Source organism: Epinephelus lanceolatus, chromosome 5 (assembly GCF_041903045.1).
Source record: "Epinephelus lanceolatus isolate andai-2023 chromosome 5, ASM4190304v1, whole genome shotgun sequence".
In the NCBI taxonomy this organism is placed as follows: domain Eukaryota; kingdom Metazoa; phylum Chordata; class Actinopteri; order Perciformes; family Serranidae; genus Epinephelus; species Epinephelus lanceolatus.
In genome coordinates this window covers 19,814,545-19,839,996 of record NC_135738.1, presented here as the reverse complement: position 1 = coordinate 19,839,996, position 25,452 = coordinate 19,814,545, and the positions used below count along the sequence as shown (strand labels likewise).

General features: G+C 40.5%; 1 protein-coding gene across 1 annotated transcript; it reads right to left on the bottom strand.

Annotated features, from left to right (window-relative positions):
- Positions 1-197: 197 nt before the first annotated feature.
- LOC117262560 (mucin-5B) lies at positions 198-24,877 on the bottom strand. Its single transcript, XM_078167843.1, has 47 exons — positions 24,788-24,877; positions 24,390-24,645; positions 24,178-24,292; positions 23,751-23,841; positions 23,532-23,659; positions 23,228-23,444; positions 22,348-22,473; positions 22,145-22,259; positions 21,896-22,046; positions 21,670-21,783; positions 21,508-21,577; positions 21,258-21,395; positions 18,941-19,105; positions 17,949-18,043; positions 17,735-17,861; positions 17,370-17,625; positions 16,484-16,536; positions 16,275-16,378; positions 15,943-16,094; positions 15,686-15,824; positions 15,208-15,318; positions 14,894-15,073; positions 13,676-13,915; positions 13,409-13,565; positions 11,369-11,497; positions 9,088-9,162; positions 6,903-8,502; positions 5,787-6,536; positions 5,034-5,702; positions 4,549-4,585; positions 4,272-4,446; positions 3,921-4,168; positions 3,559-3,745; positions 3,256-3,466; positions 2,979-3,154; positions 2,735-2,804; positions 2,437-2,537; positions 2,323-2,354; positions 2,054-2,231; positions 1,851-1,955; positions 1,719-1,759; positions 1,492-1,614; positions 1,274-1,372; positions 1,031-1,159; positions 887-926; positions 682-805; positions 198-551 (listed from the first exon to the last, which is right to left on the bottom strand). Exons 1-47 carry the CDS (start codon positions 24,861-24,863, stop codon positions 341-343), a joined length of 8,886 nt encoding a protein of 2,961 aa, XP_078023969.1. The 5' UTR covers positions 24,864-24,877; the 3' UTR covers positions 198-340.
- Between the last annotated feature and the right edge of the window lie 575 nt (positions 24,878-25,452).

The window sequence follows — 25,452 nt, the reverse complement described above, 5'->3', positions numbered from 1 at the left end:
TGTAGTTCGCCATGTTTTATTTGATGCAAAATGATACTATACTTTCTTTTCATTGTGAAAATTCATATTTTGGGTCTGTGAGAAATCAATAATAAATGTGTTTTTAAATAACCTTAATTCTTATTTTTGTGTAACCATGAGCAAATAATAAGATTTGCTTTGTCACAAACAAGAAAATAAAAGAGATAAGACATAACCTGAGTTGCATGTTTTTATTTGATTGATTTAATAGGTTAATATTCTCTATACAAAGCTTTGTAAGAGATGTAATAATTGTTAAGACAATATAGGAAGAAACTTTTACATCCTTCATCCATTAAAGTGATGACAGATGTTTTTATTACACCAGTGTGGAACTTCGCCTCCTGCGAGCAGGTTTTGCAGCAGGTCTAGTGCAGTCTGAGTGGCTGCAACCACATTCCTCCACGTGGATGTATATGTAGGGAACCACATCTCCATTCAGGCAGTGCAAGTCGACAGTGCGATTGCTGGAGCGTGTCTCCCTACAGCAGGAGCAAGAATGCTCCATAGCGGCCGCTGCTTTCGAGTACCTGAAGAAAGCAGAGGCAGGAGTGATTAATACATTCAAAATATGCACAAAGTACACCCAAACAATTTTACATCTCCTCATCCTCATGGGTTTGTGACTATTTGGAGAAATGTGACTAATATCTTCCTTACATGGTGAAAGTGTTGCAGGTTCCTTCACAATATGGCAGATCCACCTCATTGTAAGACTGACAGCTCCCATGCGTAATGGTTGTTTTCATGGATACTCGCTTGCAGCCCTTCTCCTTCTCCACACCTTTTAAAAACAGATGCATAGTTAGCTTGTTTTCATTTAAGTATACCCTCTACCCAAAAGTAGAGTTAATGGCATACTCACAGATTTTACAACAGCCATTAGCTGATGTCTGAATGGTGCCCTGCGGAGGAAAATTCACAACATCAGCACAAACTGTTTCAGCGTGTGTTCTCGCAGACACAGACAATCCAAATTAATTTGCTGGAAGTCATAAATGATACTTACAGGCTGGCAGTTGCTCTGATGGAATGGCGGGCAGACGATGTGCGAATTGAATGCTGTTAAAGTGTTTCCGACCTTAATGCAGGTGTAGTGCAGACACTTATTCTCAGGTGGTGACCAGGTATCTCCCGGCTGGAGGACAGCGAGACCGACATACACAAACATGCAGATATTAAAATCATGATGTACTTTCAGCTATTAACCATTATTATGTGGACCACAGCCGAAAGAGATGATCCAACTTACCTTCAAGAGCTTATCAGTACCATTGACACGAGCAACACAGTGTGTCTGTACACATTTCCCACAGCATTCATCGAAATCAGTTTCCTGATACTCATATCCCTGAAAGAAACGATAAGTTGACAAGTCAAGTTTTACAGGTTCATTTTCCACATAAAACTTATCCTGAGAAAATCAAGTTGTATTGTGTGTATGAGTGTAATAGGTGTAATTTTTCTTACCAGGTCGCAGTTTTTCTTGCATGTCTGAAACTCACAACGTTTTTTAAATAGACCAGTATTGGGGTCCACCTCATTGGTACAGATACAATCCTGACATGGAGGTGCAGGAACTGGAGAGCCAGGCTAGCAATTAAAGAGGAAACATATTTACTGTATACATGTGTTTTTTAACTATTCAGAACTTGTGCAGCAGAAATCATGAATGATATATTTCCATTTTTACATACCCTGTATTCAATGTCTTTGTGGACACACACTCTTTTGGGCACTAGAAAAGAGTAAGAAAATGGGAATTATATAAAAGTGTCAATACCATAATTTGCTTTATACAAATTCAAACTATGAATTAATGAGCTCACCACATGTGTGTTCTGGACAGCATTTTCCTTCAGGAACATTGTCCTCCATCTCATATCCTACTTCACACTTCTTTTCAATGGGTGGGCAAGTGTCTCCGTGACATTCTGTGGAGATGATCAAAGAGCAATAAAGATCATTATCAATGTATAGCAATATAAAAAAACTCTGGAGAACAAATGTGCACTGATGCTACAGGTCTTACGGCAAACAAAGGCAGAACAGCAGGGGTCTGATGGATTAGTTTGGTTGACAAGGACAAACCCAGGTTCAGTGCAGCTTATTATAGGTGGTGCTGGGCACGTCTTTGGCTTGCATGTGACAGTCTTGGTGGACTCCTTACAGATGCAGTTTTGGCATTTGTACACAAACTCTTCATCAAACTGTAAGAATAAACCACAGTTGTGACTTACTGTCTCTTGCAAGTAAACAACACAGGTTGTGATTTAAACTGAACATGAACAGAAGACTTACCTCACGAGGAATGCCCTCAGGATCAAGACATCCTGTTGGAATATGAGCACTTCATGATTGATACGATATACATATTACTCCATGACACGGCTTGAAAATATATCCCACACTTACCACACTTATCAACACATATGCCAGACTCTTTGTTGAAGAGTTTCATTCCATCCGGACAGAAGCAGCCCTCAGTCGTGTAGTTCATGGTTGGTTCATTAGGACTGTAATATTAAATCAAGAAAGAACACATAGTTTGCACTGCGTCTTTCATATCTCTAAAACATACTTAATATAATACACTGTATTCTACTCTACTTAGTGCTACTATGTTGTTCCAAAGAATAGCTATTGCCACTATCAATTATGATCTTTGTCTCGGGAAAACGAACTGTAAAATCACACTTGTTATTAAACTTACTTGTCTTCACAGGTTGGCTGTTCTGCAGGACCACATGGCTTGTAAACTTTGTTTGATGGGCAGTCACTTGCTGTTAGTGAAGAAAAAAACTCAATTAGTTTATTTTAAAATACGTACTGCCTCCATACTGTTTCTAATAAAACATGCAACAGCCTGTTCAGTGTGTGCTAGATGCAAAAAAAGTGCGTCTCCTGATTTCATTGATACCAGTATTCACAGTAAAAGTATAGAAGGGGCTGCTTACCACACAGCTTGGTGTGGTTCCTCCAGTGCAGACAAACACCAGCCTGAGCACAGGCAGCAGCATACGTCTGCAAACTTGTGCACTCCACTGCTGGGTTGGACATATGGCAGCTATCAAAAACACAGCCTAGGTAGACATTCTCAGGAGAGACATAACGATGGCACGCTGCAAAGAGACTGTGAAAGTAAAACACAAACACAGATAAAAATCAAATTATGAAAAGTTAAAGTGTTTTAACTGCCATATATCAAACTTGTAGACTACTTATGGTGTCTACCCGCTCTTAAGCAGGGGACATAAGGAGTCTGGCTTGCATGGAGTTTTGATTGGTGTAGGTTCAGGTACACTGGTGGGCACTATGGATGGTGCGTGGCAGTTGGGTTGGTCAATGTGATTTGCAGGCCAGTAGTCGGCCATCACAGCACAATTGTCCACCAGCTGGCCTCCAGGCAACTTGCAGTCATCCCTCTGGTCGTTAGTGCAGGTTCCTGACAGTAGAGTCACAAAGCAGTTAATATTACACTCTTACCTCAGACAAGTGATTTACCTATTTGGCCACTGTAGAGAGATATGCTCTTACCACAATGGCCCTGTGTGTTACCACCAAAGTATTTATTTGGAAGGTAGACCCTGAAGCCAGTTATTCCAAATGTGATGACCACTTCTAGGCGAAGAATCTCATAAACCAAGTTCATGCCAGTGTCCAAGATCTTGACACCGTGATTTGAATAGTAAGGTAGTTGCAGACGTTCTCCATTTTTCTTTGCCTACAGGGAAAAATGTGAATACAGTATATCACATGAACAAATATAACATTCTATGACAAAAGGATTCCTCATTGCTACTCCATATACATTGACAGTAATCTACTGGAAGTGAGTCTGGTGAGTTTCTGAATATGAATATGCAATAAAACTTGCATATGACCATATATTGTTTTACCTCCAACTCCACTGCTCCAAGAAGGTTATGATTTATAAGTGTGATTACTTCCGATTCATATGATATAATTATTGATCGCGGACACGACACATCTTCGGTGGGATCACAATAGACATTGTCAATATAAATGACCAGGTTAAATCTTGGTGAAGTCTCTTCCATCAAGACATAAGTACAGTTTCCTTGATAACTGTAGTAGCGTCCATCAAATGTGATGTAATGAGGATCTCCCCAGCCTTCACACACGCCTGAAGAGAAACATGGAAAAATTCAAAATCTTGAATGATTTAAAAGAAAAGCATATTAGTCAATAAACATGTCATACATCCCTTTAAATACAGAATGGCTTACAATCACAAGCATAATGTTGGCAGCAGCCCCAGTTGTCATACACAAGAACTGGCTCGTTTCCGTTGGTACAAGTGATGTTCTGAAGAGGTGGACATTCATATGGAATTATTTCAATTGTATTGTTCTCAATGCACCTGGCCATGGTGCAGTTGCAAAACAAGAAGGTCTCATTTTGCTGATGTAAAGAGGAAAAAAGGGGGAAAATATCAGCATTTTCAAGAATTTTGAATAAACAGAATCATATATTTTAATGTGCAAAATATATTAAGATCCTTACTGCAACAGCCCATTGGGGGCAGGTGGGAGGTTTAGGAGTTGTGGGTGTGGGTGTAACTGTGGTCGTGGTTGGGCAAAGTGCAGTCTTGTTGTGAAGCTCACAAATATCAGAACATATCATTGTGAGACATATACCTGATCCAATGTGTTTCATGTCGAAAATTACATCCCCTTTAGATGAGGAAAAAGACGAGCTTATTAATGATAAAATATTTTAAAAAAATCATCGCTTGTCACTGTCAAAGACAAAATAATTGTATTTTTTTCTTACCTGGCTTATAATGCTCGCCGTTAAATATACAGAAGCATTCTGTAGTGGTTGGGGTTTCAGTTGTAGTGGGAGTTGTAGTTGATGGGGTTGTAGTAGTGGTAGGTGTAGTTGATGGGGTTGTTTTGGTAGTATTGGGAGTTGTAGTTGATGGAGTTGTAGTAGTGGGAGTTGTCGTTGATGGGGTTGTTGTGGTAGTAGTGGGAGTTGTAGTTGATGGGGTTGTTGTGGTAGTAGTGGGAGTTGTCGTTGATGGGGTTGTTGTGGTAGTAGTGGGAGTTGTAGTTGAAGGGGTTGTAGTGGTAGTAGTGGGAGTTGTAGTTGAAGGGGTTGTTGTGGTAGTAGTGGGAGTTGTAGTTGATGGGGTTGTAGTGGTAGTAGTGGGAGTTGTCGTTGATGGGGTTGTTGTGGTAGTAGTGGGAGTTGTAGTTGAAGGGGTTGTAGTGGTAGTAGTGGGAGTTGTAGTTGATGGGGTTGTTGTGGTGGTAGTGGGAGTTGTAGTTGATGGGGTTGTTGTGGTAGTAGTGGGAGTTGTAGTTGATGGGGTTGTAGTGGGAGTAGTGGGAGTTGTAGTTGATGGGGTTGTTGTGGTAGTAGTGGGAGTTGTAGTTGATGGGGTTGTAGTGGGAGTAGTAGTTGATGGGGTTGTTGTGGTAGTAGTGGGAGTTGTAGTTGATGGGGTTGTTGTGGTAGTAGTGGGAGTTGTAGTTGAAGGGGTTGTAGTGGTAGTAGTGGGAGTTGTAGTTGATGGGGTTGTTGTGGTAGTAGTGGGAGTTGTAGTTGATGGGGTTGTAGTAGTGGGAGTTGTAGTGGGAGTTGTTGTGGTAGTAGTGGGAGTTGTAGTTGATGGGGTTGTAGTAGTGGGAGTTGTTGTGGTAGTAGTGGGAGTTGTAGTTGAAGGGGTTATTGTGGTAGTAGTGGGAGTTGTAGTTGATGGGGTTGTTGTGGTAGTAGTGGGAGTTGTAGTTGATGGGGTTGTAGTAGTGGGAGTTGTCGTTGATGGGGTTGTTGTGGTAGTAGAGGGAGTTGTAGTTGAAGGGGTTGTTGTGGTATTAGTGGGAGTTGTAGTTGATGGGGTTGTTGTGGTAGTAGTGGGAGTTGTAGTTGATGGGGTTGTTGTGGTAGTAGAGGGAGTTGTAGTTGAAGGGGTTGTAGTGGGAGTAGTGGGAGTTGTAGTTGATGGGGTTGTTGTGGTAGTAGTAGGAGTTGTAGTTGATGGGGGTGTCGTAGTGGGAGTTGTAGTTGATGGGGTTGTTGTGGTAGTAGTGGGAGTTGTAGTTGAAGGGGTTGTAGTGGTAGTAGTGGGAGTTGTCGTTGATGGGGTTGTTGTGGTAGTAGTGGGAGTTGTAGTTGAAGGGGTTGTAGTGGTAGTAGTGGGAGTTGTCGTTGATGGGGTTGTTGTGGTAGTAGTGGGAGTTGTAGTTGAAGGGGTTGTTGTGGTAGTAGTGGGAGTTGTAGTTGAAGGGGTTGTAGTGGTAGTAGTGGGAGTTGTCGTTGATGGGGTTGTTGTGGTAGTAGTGGGAGTTGTAGTTGATGGGGTTGTTGTGGTAGTAGTGGGAGTTGTCGTTGATGGGGTTGTTGTGGTAGTAGTGGGAGTTGTAGTTGAAGGGGTTGTAGTGGGAGTTGTAGTTGATGGGGTTGTTGTGGTAGTAGTGGGAGTGGTAGTTGAAGGGGTTGTTGTGGTAGTAGTGGGAGTTGTAGTTGATGGGGTTGTTGTGGTTCCACACGGTACTTTACAACATACTCTGATCTCATAGTCAAAACACTTTCGTGGAGGTCGTAACTGGTCCTCTTTTTTACATGTCAAACCAAGTCCGTGTTTACAATGTACAACTTGTTTGGTTTCAGCCACAAAGTCAGAAAAGCTTTTATTAGGATAATCTTTAGCCCTACACTCAGTGTACCAGGGGTCTTGGCATATTTTAAAACCATGATTCCTGATGTTCTCATATGTTTCCCAGTCATTCCGGTCCTTTTGTGCGTTATGCACGTTATACCACTCTGACCACTCACACCTTGGAACACACATAGTAGTGGGAGTTGTAGGTGGATGGGTTGTAGTGGTAGTAGTGGGAGTTGTAGTTGAAGGGGTTGTAGTGGTAGTAGTGGGAGTTGTCGTTGATGGGGTTGTTGTGGTAGTAGTGGGAGTTGTAGTTGAAGGGGTTGTAGTGGTAGTAGTGGGAGTTGTAGTTGATGGGGTTGTTGTGGTAGTAGTGGGAGTTGTAGTTGAAGGGGTTGTTGTGGTAGTAGTGGGAGTTGTAGTTGATGGGGTTGTAGTAGTGGGAGTTGTAGTTGATGGGGTTGTTGTGGTAGTAGTGGGAGTTGTAGTTGATGGGGTTGTTGTGGTAGTAGAGGGAGTTGTAGTTGAAGGGGTTGTAGTGGGAGTAGTGGGAGTTGTAGTTGATGGGGTTGTTGTGGTAGTAGTAGGAGTTGTAGTTGATGGGGGTGTCGTAGTGGGAGTTGTAGTTGATGGGGTTGTTGTGGTAGTAGTGGGAGTTGTAGTTGAAGGGGTTGTAGTGGTAGTAGTGGGAGTTGTCGTTGATGGGGTTGTTGTGGTAGTAGTGGGAGTTGTAGTTGAAGGGGTTGTAGTGGTAGTAGTGGGAGTTGTCGTTGATGGGGTTGTTGTGGTAGTAGTGGGAGTTGTAGTTGAAGGGGTTGTTGTGGTAGTAGTGGGAGTTGTAGTTGAAGGGGTTGTAGTGGTAGTAGTGGGAGTTGTTGTTGATGGGGTTGTTGTGGTAGTAGTGGGAGTTGTAGTTGAAGGGGTTGTAGTGGTAGTAGTGGGAGTTGTAGTTGATGGGGTTGTTGTGGTAGTAGTGGGAGTTGTCGTTGATGGGGTTGTTGTGGTAGTAGTGGGAGTTGTAGTTGAAGGGGTTGTAGTGGGAGTTGTAGTTGATGGGGTTGTTGTGGTAGTAGTGGGAGTGGTAGTTGAAGGGGTTGTTGTGGTAGTAGTGGGAGTTGTAGTTGATGGGGTTGTTGTGGTTCCACACGGTACTTTACAACATACTCTGATCTCATAGTCAAAACACTTTCGTGGAGGTCGTAACTGGTCCTCTTTTTTACATGTCAAACCAAGTCCGTGTTTACAATGTACAACTTGTTTGGTTTCAGCCACAAAGTCAGAAAAGCTTTTATTAGGATAATCTTTAGCCCTACACTCAGTGTACCAGGGGTCTTGGCATATTTTAAAACCATGATTCCTGATGTTCTCATATGTTTCCCAGTCATTCCGGTCCTTTTGTGCGTTATGCACGTTATACCACTCTGACCACTCACACCTTGGAACACACATAGTAGTGGGAGTTGTAGGTGGATGGGTTGTAGTGGTAGTAGTGGGAGTTGTAGTTGAAGGGGTTGTAGTGGTAGTAGTGGGAGTTGTCGTTGATGGGGTTGTTGTGGTAGTAGTGGGAGTTGTAGTTGAAGGGGTTGTAGTGGTAGTAGTGGGAGTTGTAGTTGATGGGGTTGTTGTGGTAGTAGTGGGAGTTGTAGTTGAAGGGGTTGTTGTGGTAGTAGTGGGAGTTGTAGTTGATGGGGTTGTAGTAGTGGGAGTTGTAGTTGATGGGGTTGTTGTGGTAGTAGTGGGAGTTGTAGTTGATGGGGTTGTTGTGGTAGTAGTGGGAGTTGTAGTTGAAGGGGTTGTTGTGGTAGTAGTGGGAGTTGTAGTTGATGGGGTTGTTGTAGTAGTAGTAGGAGTTGTAGTTGATGGGGTTGTAATAGTGGGAGTTGTAGTTGAAGGGGTTGTAGTGGTAGTAGTGGGAGTTGTAGTTGATGGGGTTGTTGTGGTAGTAGTGGGAGTTGTAGTTGAAGGGGTTGTAGTGGTAGTAGTGGGAGTTGTAGTTGATGGGGTTGTTGTGGTAGTAGTGGGAGTTGTAGTTGAAGGGGTTGTTGTGGTAATAGTGGGAGTTGTCGTTGATGGGGTTGTTGTGGTAGTAGTGGGAGTTGTAGTTGAAGGGGTTGTAGTGGTAGTAGTGGGAGTTGTAGTTGATGGGGGTGTAGTAGTGGGAGTTGTAGTTGATGGGGTTGTTGTGGTAGTAGTGGGAGTTGTAGTTGATGGGGTTGTTGTGGTAGTAGTGGTAGTTGTAGTTGAAGGGGTTGTAGTGGGAGTTGTAGTTGATGGGGTTGTTGTGGTAGCAGTGGGAGTTGTAGTTGTGCAAATGAACTTTTTATGTATCACTGTTGCATTCTTGCATATTGCATAGTAGCACATTCCCATGTTGTCGGTTACATTGTAAATGACTTCATCTTCTTCGTATCTAGTGCCGTTGTAAAAGCAGCCTGGACATACCTCCACACACAACCCAGTCTTCTCATCGAATATGGGCTTATCGTCTGGGCATACAGGGTAACAGCCTGTACAAATCAAAGCAGAAAACATAATACAGTATTTTTTTAAAGTAAAAGCATCGCTTTACTGGGTTTTTTTTTTTTGGGGGGGGGCACATTAATCAGAAGTAAAGTCAGACATTGGGTACGTTTACATGCACACATGTAAATATAATATCCCACTTGGATTTTTGGAATTTGGCTTCTTTTTTCTGAGTTTTGCATTTTTTGATTGAGAAAAGTGGGATTATTATTACATAGTATTTTTCGACTTTTAATTGCACTTTTTTGTATGTGACTTTGCCAAGTAGGACATGCCCCTGGATCAACATTTCACATCGCATTCCAGTTGCAATCAATCGTTCACAGCCCTCTGACATCATCAGTGTGCTGCTCTTGTGCTTGTTTAAAAATTCCTTTGTGTTTCTTTAGAGCTAAGCTACTTTTCCAAATTAAAGTTAGTACAATTAAAAAAGATCTTCAGCAACATTGAACTAAACCGTTATAAGCTACTACAAGGTTAGCAAGTTAGCATGCTAACAAGTAAGCTTGCCAATAGGCTAAAATATTATTCATTAACATTAAGGGCACAAATCTACTGGCTGCGTGACCAAACGTATGCGTACATAGTGTGCTGCGCCTCTGTGTATACTTGCTGCAGCACGGTCGTTTGTCGACGCAGCCAGAACGCCTGATACTGGTGGTCTCTGCTAGGGGCAGACCACAGAAAAGCGATGAAGGCGTGACACTGTATTTCCAGATGTAGTAGGCTATACACAAACATGGATACTCTCGATGAAGAGGAGATTATAATTGTATGTCTTTTAAGATCTTGAGGAGGAGAAGGCATCGTCTCTGCCGCCATCGGATATGGTATGTGCGGCCCAACCTCACATTCACGGTCTCTAGAGGTCTACTTTACACGAGCACCTCTAGGGTTCATGTCAATATTGCATCTAACAAAAGCGTCACATTACCTCCCATCAAAGTGAGCGGCCTACGCGCCAAGTGACAGCAAAATACACATGGCAGCCATCATGCGTACGCGCACACGTTGTCTGCAGCAAGTATACTTCTCCTCTAAGAGTAAGGATGATGACATTTTGCAGTAGTAAAGACCTGCAAAGGACATCATCCTTACTCTTAGAAGAGAAGTATACTTTCCCTCCTTTTTAACAGCCTGGTCAACATTTTTTTTTTTGCATGATTGCAGTGCTCGTGTCGATCCAGGACCATCATTGACACGTTAACCCTGGATAATATGTTTGTTGATCCAGAACCATCATCATCATCATCATCATCTTTATCCTGCATAATTTGTTTGATTCAGGGACTTCACTGTCATGTTCATCCTGAATAAAATCGCAATGTTGATCTAGGACCATCACCGCTATGTTGATGCTGACATAAACTTTCAGTCCCTACAGAAAAACGCGATTATGCGATCGCATAATTCAACGCATAATCAGCCAAAATCCGCCTATTTATGCAGGGACCACATTTTTTCAAAGACGCTGCACTTTCGCCACATAAATCACAGATTTCCGTGCAAAATGCGCAAAATTTATTCCTAGTTTACTTTGGCCTGAACATGATTTTTGTTTGTTGCAATACCATGAGTGGCTACTGTGAAAGACTCATTGTTGGCTAAATGCTAACTTAGCACCATCAGGGCTTCCACCTCTGGAGCTGAAGCAAAGAGAACTGATTGTGTAGGCAAGGAGGGTGAGTCATGTAGCTAGTGGGTGGTTCACGTAGCTGCTCCAGCTGTAGCCATACCTACTAGTTACAGTTTGCAAGGCTGGTGTAGAAATGCATGCCAGTAGAAAAGCAATCATGTCTGGTCGGAAGGAGAAACACAACTACTTTTAAACATTATGAAAGACTTGGATATCAACAGTTTGTTGGATACGTGCAAATATCGCGATACCGACCTTTACAAGAAGGTAACTTATGGAATGAAAGAGGGAGGCTGTGTTCATATGGTCAAACAAGTCCGCCACCACTGAGAAAACTTAACTAAACTTGTTTTGATGCAAATAAGCAAAATGACAACCTGCTCCATGCATTCCACTGTTCTATATTTCGTCTGGGTTTGTTAATCATCATATGCAATATTGATTTTCATTAGCCATATAAACAGCTTAGTAGGAATGTTGTCCTTTTCGGAATAAGGGCAAAAACTGAAATACTTTGTGCATGTAATAACAGTGAGCGTGCGTTAACCTCTTACCTTCCAGTTTGGGTAAAGGTTCAGTACAAGTGCCGTTTGGATTTAAACAGGTCTTGTAGCAAGGTTTGTGGCAAGGATTGTAGTGCCACTTGCATTCACCTGGGCCATTGTAGTAATCACAAAAGACAGCTAGACAGAAAAGACACAAAGTATATTATGTTTTAAAGACAGGAAGAGTTGATGTGTCATTTAGAAAAAGAGACCTCAAACTTAAACTTAATCTGATACAATCTTGTATTACACAACTCCAATTCCAATAAAGTTGGGACATCGTGTAAAACGTAGGAAAAAACAGACTGTTTTGCAAATTCTTTTCCATCTATATTCAGTTTAATACAGAACAAAGACTAGATATTTAATGTTCAAACTGATAACCTTTAGTGTTTTTTTGTAAATATACACTCATTTGATATCTACAACATCTTGCAAAAAAGTTGGGACAGGGGCAACAACACTGGGGAAAATGTGAAATACTCAAAAGAATATCTGTTTAGCACATTTTGCAGGTAAACAGGTCAACAGTTAACAGGTGATAGTGTTATTCTTGGGTATAAAAGGGACATCCTCAAAAGGATACGCAGTCAAGCATGGAACAAGGTTAACCACTTAGTGAAAAACTGTGTGGGCAAATAGTCCAACAGTCTACAAACTACATCTCTCAAAGCACAACTGCAAAGAATTAAGGGATTTCACTATCTACAATCCATAATATCATCAAAAGATTTAGAGAATCTGGAGAAATCTCTCTATGTAAGGGGCAAAGCTGACCGTGACCTTTGACCCCTCAGACTGCACTCCATTAAAAACTGACATGACTGTATAAAGAATATTACTACATGGGCTCAGGAACACTTTGGAAAACTATTGTCTGTAAAGACAGTTGGCTGCTGAATCAACAAATCCAAGTTCAGACCCCACCATGCAAAGTTAAAGCCATATATCAGCAACATACAGAAATGCAGCTGACTTCTCTGGGCCTGAGCTCACCTGAGATAGATTGAGACAAAGTGGAAAAGTGTGCTGTGGTCGAACAAGCCCACATTTCAAATTGTTTTTTAGATCACATACATCATGTCCTCTGGGTTAAAGAGGAAAAGGACCATCCAGATTGTCATCAGTGCAAAGTTCAAAAGCCAGCATCTGAGATGGTATGGGGGTGTGTTAAGTTACACATCTGTGAAGGCACCATGACTGCTGAAAGGTACATACAGGATTTGGAGCAACATATGCTGCCACCAAGAAGCCGTCTTTTTCAGGAACGTCCCTGCTTATTCCAGCAAGACAATGCCGAGCCACATTCTGCACGTGTGACAACAGTGTGTCTTTGCAGTAAAAGAGTGCAGGTACCAGACTGGCCTGCCTGCAGTCCAGAACTCTCTCATTGAACGTGTGGCACATTATGAAGCCCAAAACACAACAACAGACATCTCGGACTGTTGAGCAACTGAAGTGATATATCAAGTAACAATGGGAAAGAATTTCACTTTTAAAACTTCAACAATTAGTGTCCTTAGTTCCATATTGCAGTCATCAATCTCATAATGAGTTAGTTTATATATACAAAAAAAAACAAAACAATAACGTTAATTAGATTGAGCATTAAATGTCTTGCCTTCTTTTAAATTGAATATAGGTTGAAAAATATTTGCATATTTTTATTTACATTTTACACAGTGTCCCAAGTTTTTTGGAATTGGGTTTGTATTTCCTTTAGGCCTGAGGACTGTGTTTAGTGTTTTGTAAACTTGGGAGGTTCTCACTCACTTAAAGGGATCATGTACTGTACATAAATTATTGCAGTCTTTAAAAATATACTCCTCATGAAGCACGCACTGATGCCCATATAATGTGTATAATATACATCAACTTACATTACATTTAGTGTCCATTCGCATGTTAAATAATAAAAATACACAGCGTGTATGAACAATCTTTAAATGCTGAGGTAATAAAAATGTTGGAATCTAAAACAAGTTTTAAGCACCAGAAAGGGCTGGAAAAACTCAATTTAACCTGAGGATAAAATCGTTGTTTACTTACGACAGATTTCTGGAGTTCTCCATGCAACGCAGACAGAAGCCTCATTACAAGCTTGAGCATAAGCTGCGACTGCAGAACAGAAACACTCGCAGTCTCCTCCAGAGTCACAGGCACACGAGTCTGTCACACAGTTGTCATAAAATGGACGGGGATCTACCTGTTGAGTTACCAAGATATATGACAGTTTTAAAATGTTTTGTTTTGTTTGTTTAGAATGTTTTCAACCATCATACTTTAAATAATGATAAATCAGAAATGGGTCATTACCTTAGAGCGGCACTGGTGGAACGTTTCTCCCATTATAATGTTGCACATCGTTTTTGCCCAGTAATGGCGATTGGGTCTTGCTCCACAGGGGTCAGCATTCATATCCACATCTGGGCAGTCACGCCACACTTTCCAGCTGTTTGCAAATTCTAAAGGATTGCTCACGACCAGCTGACCCTGGGTGGTGAAGTCGTTCTGCCCGTCACCGTCAAAATTGCCACACAGGCCACACACCTGTCCCTGTACAGTCAAACAAAAAGAGTTGGTGACTTTCCTTAAGACAGTGTGAAATGGTGTGCAATGGGCTTTGAGGTTTGTCTCATTTGGTGGGTGTGTCAGAGGTGTTACCCAATCAGCAGGAATATGTATATGAACCCAACTCTGGTAGATCTTTACTTATTGTACATACAATTTTTGTTTTTACTTCACACTTGCTTTGGCAAAGTAAACGTCTGTTTTCCATGCTAATAAAGTCCCTGTGAATGGAACTGAGTTAAACCCCATCATATTAGAAGGCAGTGTGCTTACGTAACACAACTGGGTGTTTAATGTACCACTGTTTCAGTTAAAAATAACATTTTGCTACATTTTGTCAGGGCTGAACACAGCCCTGCACTCTTGGCACTATCGTTGCAGCCAAGGGAATGACTTGTTACTGTAGTGCCACTTTCTATCCTTATACAACATTTCATTGGAATCACATTTCTAGGCAGCAGCTTGGGTCCATGTTTATTTCCTGTCAGCTGATGTCATTCACATACAGTGCAAAACATTCCAACAGGAAATACAGAGGGATCCATCTATAATGTTATGTTTCAAGTTTGAAATAGTCTATATATATATATGTGACATCACAACCTCACAGGAGTCCTGTTGGCTCCTTTAAAGGCACAGATTCTGAATATTGACAGTGTGAATTTCTTTGTGGATTTAACACTTTGATATTTTCACAGTATTTATACGTCACCTATATATTAAAAAACACATGGGAATCTGACTTTGGACTGTATGGGACCTTTGATATATTGTACATTATTACCATTATTGTCTTAAAGCTTTGTAAGTGTTGTAAGAAAATGATCCGCAAAGACAGTGAGACTACAGATTTAAAAAAAATAATAATGATAATTGGTAAACTACTTCATATCAAAACTCTAACTCAAACTCTTGCCATAACATATTTCAGTCATCTTCATTAAAACAATTATGGTGACTCACTTTGTGCTCTGGTTCCAGGATGATGCGAACAGTAGTTTTGCCATCCCACATCACTGCCAGACCAATGCCAGATTCTATCACCCAATACATGCCAACCTTCCTTATTCGGTACTGAATCTCAGTGCCACGTCCCAGTTCCACCTCTTCATATGTGCCCTTTGAAAGTTTGATTTCCATTTGCTGTAATGATAAGGAGATTTTTGTTGCTTTTATTGTAGTGTAAAAACTGCAGTTTCACATGTGACATGATTTACTTGAGTATGTTCAATACTTTAGGCACAAAATACATATCAGGTGTTGGTATGAGGTCTTACCCCTAATTGGATTCGGACAGTTTTGGAGCATGTGGTGCCTGTAGTTCCACATGGTACATTTTCTGTGATAACTCCAAAGTGCTGCTGTACTGTTTTATCGCCACAATTGCTCTAAAAAGAGAGATTCATTCAACATTTTTCATGCTTTCTGATCAGATCTACCTTCAGCTTGGCCTTTACTACTTCACAATACTTAAAGGGAATGTCGGTAAACATACTAAATATTTCAGCTTGGATGGTTAAAATTAGCAATACTTCATAATTTCATAAATGGCATATCTGTGACATTCTGAGATGATACCTTCTAGAACATTATACATTAAAGCATAACTCTTTGGCTTTGTCTGGAATCACTCCCAATTTCACTCCACAGCAGAGGTGTGGACTTGAGTCACATGACTTGGACTGAAATATGAGAGAAGAAGGGAGTGATTTGGACACAGCCTGTCATTTGAATGATTTTAACATGCTTTGTTACCTTAACAGCAACATAGGCACACTCTCCATGAAACCCATATGTCTGCTCATCAAATGTACTGTAGTGACCACTCCCATACATAGTGCAGGTTCCTGGACAGTCTTTTTTAGTGCACCCCCAGCTTCCACTGTTGCAGGTGCTAGATCAGAAATGGTTGAATACAAATGTGTTTTGAATACCGCAACCAAGTAAAACATAGAGGCAAATATGATAATTTTCATATTACATTATAGGTCTGATTAAAAACACGATCATACCACTTGTTGCACTGTTTAGAGATTTGTGATCCAGAGGCATAAATATGCCCATTGTGCTGACATGGACATTGATTTTCTTTCACGCAGGAACCTTTGCCATCATCAAGGAGGCCATTTGGACAACGACAGCCAGATTCACACTCTGTGGAGTCCTGGGAAGATCACAGTGATAGAAAACAAGGAAACATTAGTGATACAGTTAAAAGTTTCTGTTCAAACCACTCTACAAACCAATGTGGACACTAGTGTTACTATCCACAGTGTGTCATACTGCCCACCATTAAATTCAGAAAATAGATATTAGATATAGTTATTTGAGACTGAGAACTCACACACTCATCGTTGTTCAGATTTAAACAAGTTCGAGCACACTGCAGTCCAAGCTCTCCTGGTGCCACAGCAGAGCAGTTGAAGAATACTTTTGGAGAAGTGCACACTACAACAGAGGTAGAAACCTATTTAATATACATATTAACTATCAACAAGGCCAATGTCAATAAAGCGCTTGTGCTGTGGTAAAACAAATACAACAAAAACATACTTGATGAGCTGGTTCTCCAAGAATGGCAGTGAAGTATTCCATTAGTACACACACTATAAACAGACAACAAAGACATTAGAAGGAAACACAAAAGTACTTGAAAACTAAAAATTTAGTTGAACTACATCTTAAAGGTCCAGTGTGTAAGATTTAGGGGGATTTAGTGGCATCTAGTGGTGAGGATGGCAAATTGCAACCAGCTGAAACTTCTCCCAATTAGAATTCCTTCAGTGTTTATTGTTCAGGAGGTTTTTACCAGGAGCCAAATTATCCGCAGAGGTCTCTTCCTCTCCAAAACAAACAAACCAGGTGACTGAAACTAGTAAAAACACTGAGCACAGCAGTTTAAGCACCTGCTAATGTGTGCTTAACCTTTTTTTCACTGATAACTTAAAATTGAGACATACAGCCGAATTGTCGACAGAGGTCTCCTCCTCTCCAAAACAAATGGACCGGGTGATTTAAACCACTAAAAACACTGAATAAAGCAGTTTCATATTAAAAATCAGTGTTTTTCCTGACGCTGCTTGTTGGGGAGGGGTTGCTAACTATGGTGGCCAATGCGAAAACACAAAGAGCCAGAGTTTGGTTTTTCATTCTGGACCACTTTAGAAACATGGCAGTGCAACATGCCAGTCTCCGTGGAAGAGGACCTGATCTCTATGTAGATATAAACAGCTCACTCTAAAGTAACGAGAAACAGGATTCTTACTTTTAGGTGATTACAAACTAAAGAAAATATACTTATCATAATCAATTTCTGCTAATATATCCCTCTAAATCCTACACAATGGACCTTTAAATGCTGAACTTCTTACAATCATGTTAAATCCTTAGTCTAGGATGACAGAAGTCCAATGTCACCAATTGCAAACAGCTGACTCACCAGTGCTCGTCTTTAATGTTGATGGACTTTCCAGACTTGATGTAGGCCTCATTATGGTAGCAGGGACATTTTGCCTTGGGGACACAGTCACCCTTTTCGTTCAGGTAGAGACCCTCAGCGCAGGAGCAGCCATCCACAGGCAAGAAGTCAGAAGTGCAACTTTGCTGCATTGTGTCCAGTGATCTGCAAGTCAGCTGGCATCTCTGATGCTGGTAAGAGAAGATCTGAGATGCTGGGCAGCTCCTTGTGTATTTATCTGTTTTGTGAACAATGTGAGGATGGTTACTCAACAGTGTTATGACTTGATGATGATGATGTTCATCAAACTCCAGCAATCATCACAACATAATCAGAGAAAACCTTACCGCACACGTTCCCTCTCCAGTCTGTCAGGAACACTCCCTTTGATGCACAAGCCCGAGCGTAGGAGGAGAAGACGGCACACAGGCAATCCTCACTCTTCTCACAGTTACAGCTAGTATACAGACATCGCTGCAGGACACAGCAAACACTTTTAGAGAATTACAGTCCCATCAAAATGTAAATCAACGTAAGAGAAACAGGAGGGTTTTGTAGTACCTTGTGGTACAGCTCAGGATTCACCGCTGAATGGCACTGCGCAAAGTTGCCGTCTTGACTCAGCAGCAAGGCACACCAGTGTCTGGCGTACCACTCTAGAGAAACAATAATCTATTATTCTTAATGTCTACAGTTCTGTTTAACTGTCAAATTGAGCAACACACAACAACATAACATACTTACAAATGAGCAACAAGTGTTTCAAGCTAAGAATCAATCTAAGAAATACACACACACAAAGATAAACAGTAAGAGGCCGTTTACACGTGGCCGGCTATTTTCATAAACGGACATTTCACCGTCTCTGTTTTCAAAAAGATCTTTGTTTACACTTACCCGTGTATATATACACAAGAGCATGCCAAACCTGTAGGTGGCAGTGTAACGAGAAGCTCAAGCCTTCCATGTATCCATTGTCACCATAGCAACATAGGTCGCACTTTTGACACAGGCGCAAGTTCCGGCCCATACTGTGACGTCGACTGCCGTTTATCTCCGTTTATCTCAGTTTACATGCAAACGCGCAACCGGAGTTTTCCAAAATCTCCACTCTGGCTGGAGTTTTTAGAAAGACTCGTTTTCAGAGGAGAAATCTCCGTTTGCGTGTAAACGAAAGGCACAAACGAAGGAAGATGTCTCCGTTTATCAAAATCACTGTGTACGTATAAACGGCCTCTAAAATGATAGGCCAGTGCTTTGCAGGTGATTGTTGATTGAACACAGCTGATCTGCAGACTCCACTGCAGGTGTTAAATCAGTGCATGCACCACTAGTCCTGTAACTCACACTGATGAAGGCCGGACGGCCGAAAGCGCTTTGTCCTTTAAAAATGCTTGAAAGACCTCATTAAAATCTTTTTACCTGCTGACGGACATATCTGTGCGCGATCCTCAAACTGTTTTTGTTCTTGCTGGATATTTATTGGGACTACGCACCAGGAAGGTCAGAGCGCAGTGGTAATTTTTGAACGATAATAGGCCAGTGCTTTTTACCATTTTCCACACTGAGAGAACAGGGGTCCTCAAGTCGTTCCGGTCTGTCTTGGCACATGAGGTTAGCCTTCCAGGAGTTAATAAAAGTTGCTGCTGTTCCCTCCACGATCCCCTGAGGAGTTTTCATTTCATCAGACAGGACCATGTTGTAGTTCCCACATAAGCCTGAAGAAACCAAATGTTTTGGAATTAAATTAGTTTGTTATCAGCACTTATACACAGATAACGCAATAGGCTGAAATCACAAATAGGAAAATGGAAGGTGTTAATTACTGTAATGAGATGATAAGATTAGGAATTTAGGGAATTTGTTTGAATTAATAAGATGAGAAAAACAGATAAATACACTGATATTTGAAGGTACTAAGTGTGGTGTCATAGACGAGATTCTACAGCTTTATTCATGTACAGAGAGAAGAAGATGATGTATATTTGAAGCCAAATTCACCACCTATTACATGTATTCATATTTTTATATTATTTATGATTATTTTTTTTTAAATAGAGTGATTTGGGGTTTGCACAAAGATGATGGGGTAACTGCCACAGATATTGATTTTTTTCTTATTGTGAAATGATTAGTTTAATAAATAAAAAATATCAATTAAAAAAAGTATTATCAAAAATAATCATTTGGGCAGCACCAAATAAAGCTTTGAAGCTATACTGATAATGTTGACATTCAAATTTTAAATCAACTTTCTAATGCTGCACAGCTTCTTTTTGTATGTCTATTCATTTTGTTAAAAGCCCATATTTCTGCAGATTCAGCTACATATTAGTTATTAGTGTTTTATTATTTGTAGAATTAGATGTAAGTAGTAGCTGCGTAGGACTGTTTTCAACTCATGTGATCTAAATATTTACAATAACTCCAGAGTATTGTAAAGTCAAAATTTATTGAAAAATAGATGTAATCATTTCCAAAATTCACAACATATCTTTAACTGATTCAATTTTCTGCTTTGATCAATATTTGCTGGAGTTGTGTTAAGACTTTCAAAAACAGAATTTTCACTGCAGCAAAAAAGAAAAGTACATCAGAAAGCGATTGAAAAGCCCCATGAAGTACAGTTATTCATTAAAGAAATTTGATTTACTAAAAAAAGACAAACTTACTTTATCAGATGAATCACTTAATTCAAATTGAAGATTTTGTTTGAGAATTTTTTTTTTCAGTTGATGATGTTATAAAATATGATGACAAACATTCAAAGCTTCATTTGAAAACCTTAATAAAAGCTTTAAATATGAATAAAATGATATTTGGTACAGCTCTTATCATCATATACAGTCAGGTCCATAAGTATTTGGACAATGATACAGTTGTCATCATTTTGGCTCTGTACACCACCACAATGGGTTTTAAATGAAACAATGAATACCTGCTTAAAGGTATTCAAAACTCATTAGACGATGCTTCACAGTGCAGATGGACATTGAATTGAAGCATATTGCAAAAGCAACCAAAGACATTTTAAGACAAAGAAGTGGAATGTTCTGCAATGGTCAAGTCATATCATCTGACCTGAATCCAATTGAGCATGCGTTTCTCTTGCTGAAGCCAAAACTGAGGGCAAAACACCCAAAACACAAGCAGGAAGTGCAGACGGCTGCAGTAAAGGGCTGGCAGAGCATCACCAGGGAAGAAACCCAGCATCTGATGATGCCTATGTGTCCAACACTTCAGGCAGTCATTGACTGTAAAGGATTTGCAACCATTTATTAAAACTGACTGTTTAATTGATGATTATGTTAGTTTGTCCAAATACTTATGAGCCCTTAAAGTCGGGGGACTGTGTGAAGAAATGCTTGTCATTCCTACACGGTTCATACTACATTTTTGAAAAAAAGCCTTAAATGAAAGCTGAGAGTCTGCACTTTAAGCACGTATTCATTGTTTCATTTAAAACCCATTGTGGTGGTGTACAGAGCCAAAATGATGACAACTGTATCATTGTCCAAATAATTATGGACCTGACTGTACATGTGCGTCCACCTGTTCAGCACTACGCGGCCAACAAGTATTGTCAGTGTTTCATTTATTTGTTAAGTAACTGTACTGTATCTGACATAGATTTCACTGATGCCACATGCTTCATGTTAAGACATTAACTTACCGGGGCGTCAGTGGCTTAGTGGTAGAGCAGGCGCCCCGTGTACAAGGCTGTTGCCACAGCAGCCCGGGTTCGACTCCAGCCTGTGGCCCTTTGCTGCATGTCACTCCCTCTCTCTCTCCCCCTTCACACTTGTCTGTCCTATCCATTAAAGGCTAAAAAATGCCCCAAAAAAATATCTTAGGAAGACATTAACTTACCACGTGTCTTTGCTTTGTAGCTGTGTTCCAGGCTGATGTAGACTTGCATGATGGGAACATGCTGGATCTGAATTTGCAGACCGAAACGAGTCTGGAGCATGATGTGAAAGGATGAAGCATGGAATATGTTGATGTCACCTTTAGATAAAGACAAATACAAAAAATAACAGTCAGATCATTTGCTGATGTCATTTCATGAATGAAAGACGAGAGTAAGGTATTTCATCATGTTTCTAATTGTGTGACTCACCTGAGTGGTACGGCAAACTGATGGTCTGCATGTTCTGCTTCACTGTGCCGTCAGACGTGAACATTAACACCTGAATAAAAACAGAATCAATCATCTGAGTGTCGCTATCAGTGTGAAGTTATAAATGACTACAGTCATCTTCACTGACTGACGTTAACTCACATTGTTTCTGTCATTGTTCAGCAGGATTTTAATGCCCTTCAGACAAGTGTCAAACTCTTGATTTGCACATGGCACCAGCTGAGCCAGGATGGTAAACTTCGGACTTGCACTATGCTAAAATAAACAGAGTAAGAGCAGTTAAATAAATAACAAATAATATTTCTTTTTACATCAGCTGATTATATATATTCTGCCATTTAATTGTACAAAGCTACGCCTCATTCACCTTGCTTTCCACTTTGGCCAGGGTGTAGTAACAGTCTCCATGGAAGTTGTAGGTTTTCCCGTCAAAGGTAGTGACATGTGAACCCTCTTCAACTGCACATGTAGCAGGTGGTTGAAGGTTCTTACAAGCCCATCTACCCATGACACATGTACTGAAACAAGCCAAATAAATAAAGTTAACAAATAATAAAAAAAAAACACAATTAAGGAGACAAGATGAAATATTATGTTCATGAAACATTTGACACACCATTCCTCTCTGTCCTGTCGGTAAACCTCTCCGGCGTTGTAGATTTTCTTGTGCTTGCACTGACATTCAGATTGAGCAATGCACCCTCTCATGGAAATATCATCAAACACAGTTCCTGAAAAAGACACACATCATTCACAGACCAGGAAGATGAAATCTGTAAGAATATCAAATAAAAAGTGCAATGCGTGAACAGCACTAACCAGTGGGACAAAAGCAGCCATCCATTTTGTGGTCCTCACACAGTGAGCTTGTGTCCAGAAGTGAGCATGTATCCACGCAAGGGAAACCGCTCTCCTCATAAACCATGTTGAATGGGCACTGTTTAGCTGTGAACACAGGGTAAAACTGAAGTTTACTGAGGCAGACATGAGTTTATGTAATTTATTCAACAATTTATCAAGAGTGGAAGTAACGTAAATGATATTTCACCTTAAGTGTAACAGTAAAGGATTTTTTTTCTGTGTTTATTTTACCTGCACTTAGATTAGATTAGTTTGTCCTATTAGGAAAATTTTCTTCACGCTTCCATACATCTTGAGTGCCAACCCGACATATACACATACCCCACAGATACAACATACATTTGCCACACACACATGGATTCTCAAACACATACAGTATAACACAGACACATTTACACATTCACACGTCACTGCCATTCTAGAGTTTTGTTTAGTTCTGTGATGGCCTTGGGGACAAAGCTGTTGTTGAATCTGATTTTTTTTTTTTCCAGGGTAGTGTCCTGTACCGGTGTCCAGAAGGAAGCAGTGTGAAACATGGGTTGAGGGGGTGACTAGGGTCCTGTGCAATGGTCTGAGCTCTGCGTGCAGAGTTACGTTATGTAACTACACTAATGTATTTTTTGTTACAATTTAAATCATATTAATTACGATTTAAGTCAGACAGAAAAATAGACATATTGGGCTTTTCTGTATGCCACTTTATATGTCTTTTATTTTTGTCTTTTCTTCAAAGAACAATTGAAATTATGTCCTTTTATTGAATCCACTGCTTCAGTACTCTCTCCACCCTGTACTTTATAAAACAAAAAGATGATTATGAAGCAGAAAAGAACGTTACCACAGAACTGAGGTGTCCTCCAGTTGGGAGGCTGCCCTCCTGCATGGGAACACTGCCGAGAGAACTCAGACAGCGTGCTGCAGACACAGAAGTCATTTGTACGGTTGCTGCAGCCACACATGTCCTGCACACAGGCCTGGATGTAAGGTTCAGGGTCAATCAGCCTGGTGCAGGAGCTCCAGGGCTCTGAACGCAGCATCTTGCTACAGGTGGTTTTCTAGAAGTGAAAAAAAGAGACACGATTACTCAGTTGCAAATGCTACCTGTGTATATTCTGCTGACACTAGGTGGATAATAAACTCACAAACTCCTTGCATGAATCCAGCGCAGCCTCTGGTGATTCTTCCTCCTCTTCGTAGGGGTCCTCACAATCATCGTTTGGATGATGGACTTTGTGTTGGTTGCCAAATTCAATTGGGCTGATTTTGCGACCTGAATTTGATCGTAATTGTGGTGTGAATTCAAAGATACAGCAAATGACTGTAGACTTGCACTAATACATAAACAGAAAAATCATATATACCCTTATGAATGAACTCATTCTGGACAGAAACACCATTGAAGTCTCCACAAAGTCCACAAGTACGATTTGCATAATCGGTATCCAGTTCCACCTACAATCAGACAGCAAGACGTTACGACGAGTGTTTTTTCACAATTTCGATAAATGTAATAATAATAAAAGTTTATGAATGAACTGTAACTGCCTCATTAATGACATGAATATATATTATGATTGTGGTTTTATACTGAGCTAATGTACTTCCATTAACAACAAGAAATATATAAACATGTCTGCATCTCTGGGAGGTTCATCTGTTCAACATTAAAGACAGAAACATGTGTTCCTATCTTAGATTCAAAAACCTCCTTAAACTGTACTGTATGTGCCTCACGCAAGTCACTTTAAGAAGAGCTGCGTAGATAGATTTCTGCCAAGAGTTTCATACCATGACTGCATCATCTCCGTTCCACATGACGGTGATGCCGACTTTAGATTGGAGCTTAAAGTACACAGCATTTCTTTCCACTTGTACCCCTGCACTGTGGTATGGCAGTTTGACACTGGGGAAAAATACATTATTGTATCATTATAATGCACAAACATTATTAAATAAGAGAAGTACAGCTGCTTTCACATGTTATATGATGTTTTACTTACGGGTTGTCATTCACAATGACCATGTCTTTGGTGAGGTAGAAGAGGAGTTCATTGATGGTGACCACCACATGGCTGACTGTAGGGTTTCCATCATTGTCCTTTCTCTTCAGATGCACAGAGAACTCTTGGTAGGACTCGTGGCAGTCGGAGACCAGGTTGTACTCACACATACCAGGGAACTGGTAAACATCACCGTCGAACGTTTTGAAGTGCTCTCTGCCCCATGTGCTGCAGATGCTGCTGACATGGTTGCGTACTAGAGAAAATTTTAAAGTGTAGAAAACAGTTTGAGTTACTAAATGCTCCAAGTGACTGATATCAGAGACAGTGCTTCATTTGTATATATAAATAAAAAGAATGATCAATCCAGACATCATCCACAACAACCTGAGTCTTACCCAGTCTGGCTTGAACATCGATGACACTGGCAACAGACAATGCAAGGACACAGAACCAAACCCTTCGCCACCCCATGGTTGCTGCTGTGGGCTTGCAAAGCAGGTAATGGCCACACTGCACTTGACAGCTCTTTATATTGAGATTACAATGTGTTTTACTCACGCCTCCTGTTTGAGTGGCAAGTCAACTAAAGATTTTATCTCCGCGACATGGCAAACATTTGCTGAATGGATGTCTGACGCCTTTGACAAGTCCAATATAATAATTCCTGCATCCTCCTTATGGCTTGATTGAACAAATATGCACTTCGATTAAAAGATTTTATTCTTACAGGAATTGGCTGCAATAAAACAGTTTTGTTGACGGTGTGCTCCTTTTATTATATTAGTCTTATTCTTTAATAAGTAGTTACTTCTGGATGAAATTTGTAATAAATCAGCATTACAGAGTTGAGGATGCCATGCTGTGACAGATTTTAGTAAAATTCAACTTTCTGAGTTAACGAGAACTTAATAGCTGTGATATTTTTTGATGAGAACTGTGTTATGATATGATTATACAGGAAATAAAAATATTTTTCAATGATTGGTTTACTGTCCAACCTCGTCACGACAAGTGTCAGCTGGGGTATGCTTGAGCACACAACACTGCACAGGCCAAGCAC

What these genes read in the sequence shown, in the direction of transcription:
- LOC117262560 (XM_078167843.1), bottom strand. Translation starts at nt 24,863, where the DNA reads ATGGGGTGGCGAAGGGTTTGGTTCTGTGTCCTTGCATTGTCTGTTGCC. An exon ending in ACTCCCACTACTACAACCCC is followed by an intron (nt 5,703 to 5,786) that starts ATCAACTACAAC and finishes TTCAACTACAAC; the next exon opens with TCCCACTACTACCACAACAA. An exon ending in CAGCCAACCTGTGAAGACAA is followed by an intron (nt 2,538 to 2,734) that starts GTAAGTTTAATA and finishes TTAATATTACAG; the next exon opens with TCCTAATGAACCAACCATGA.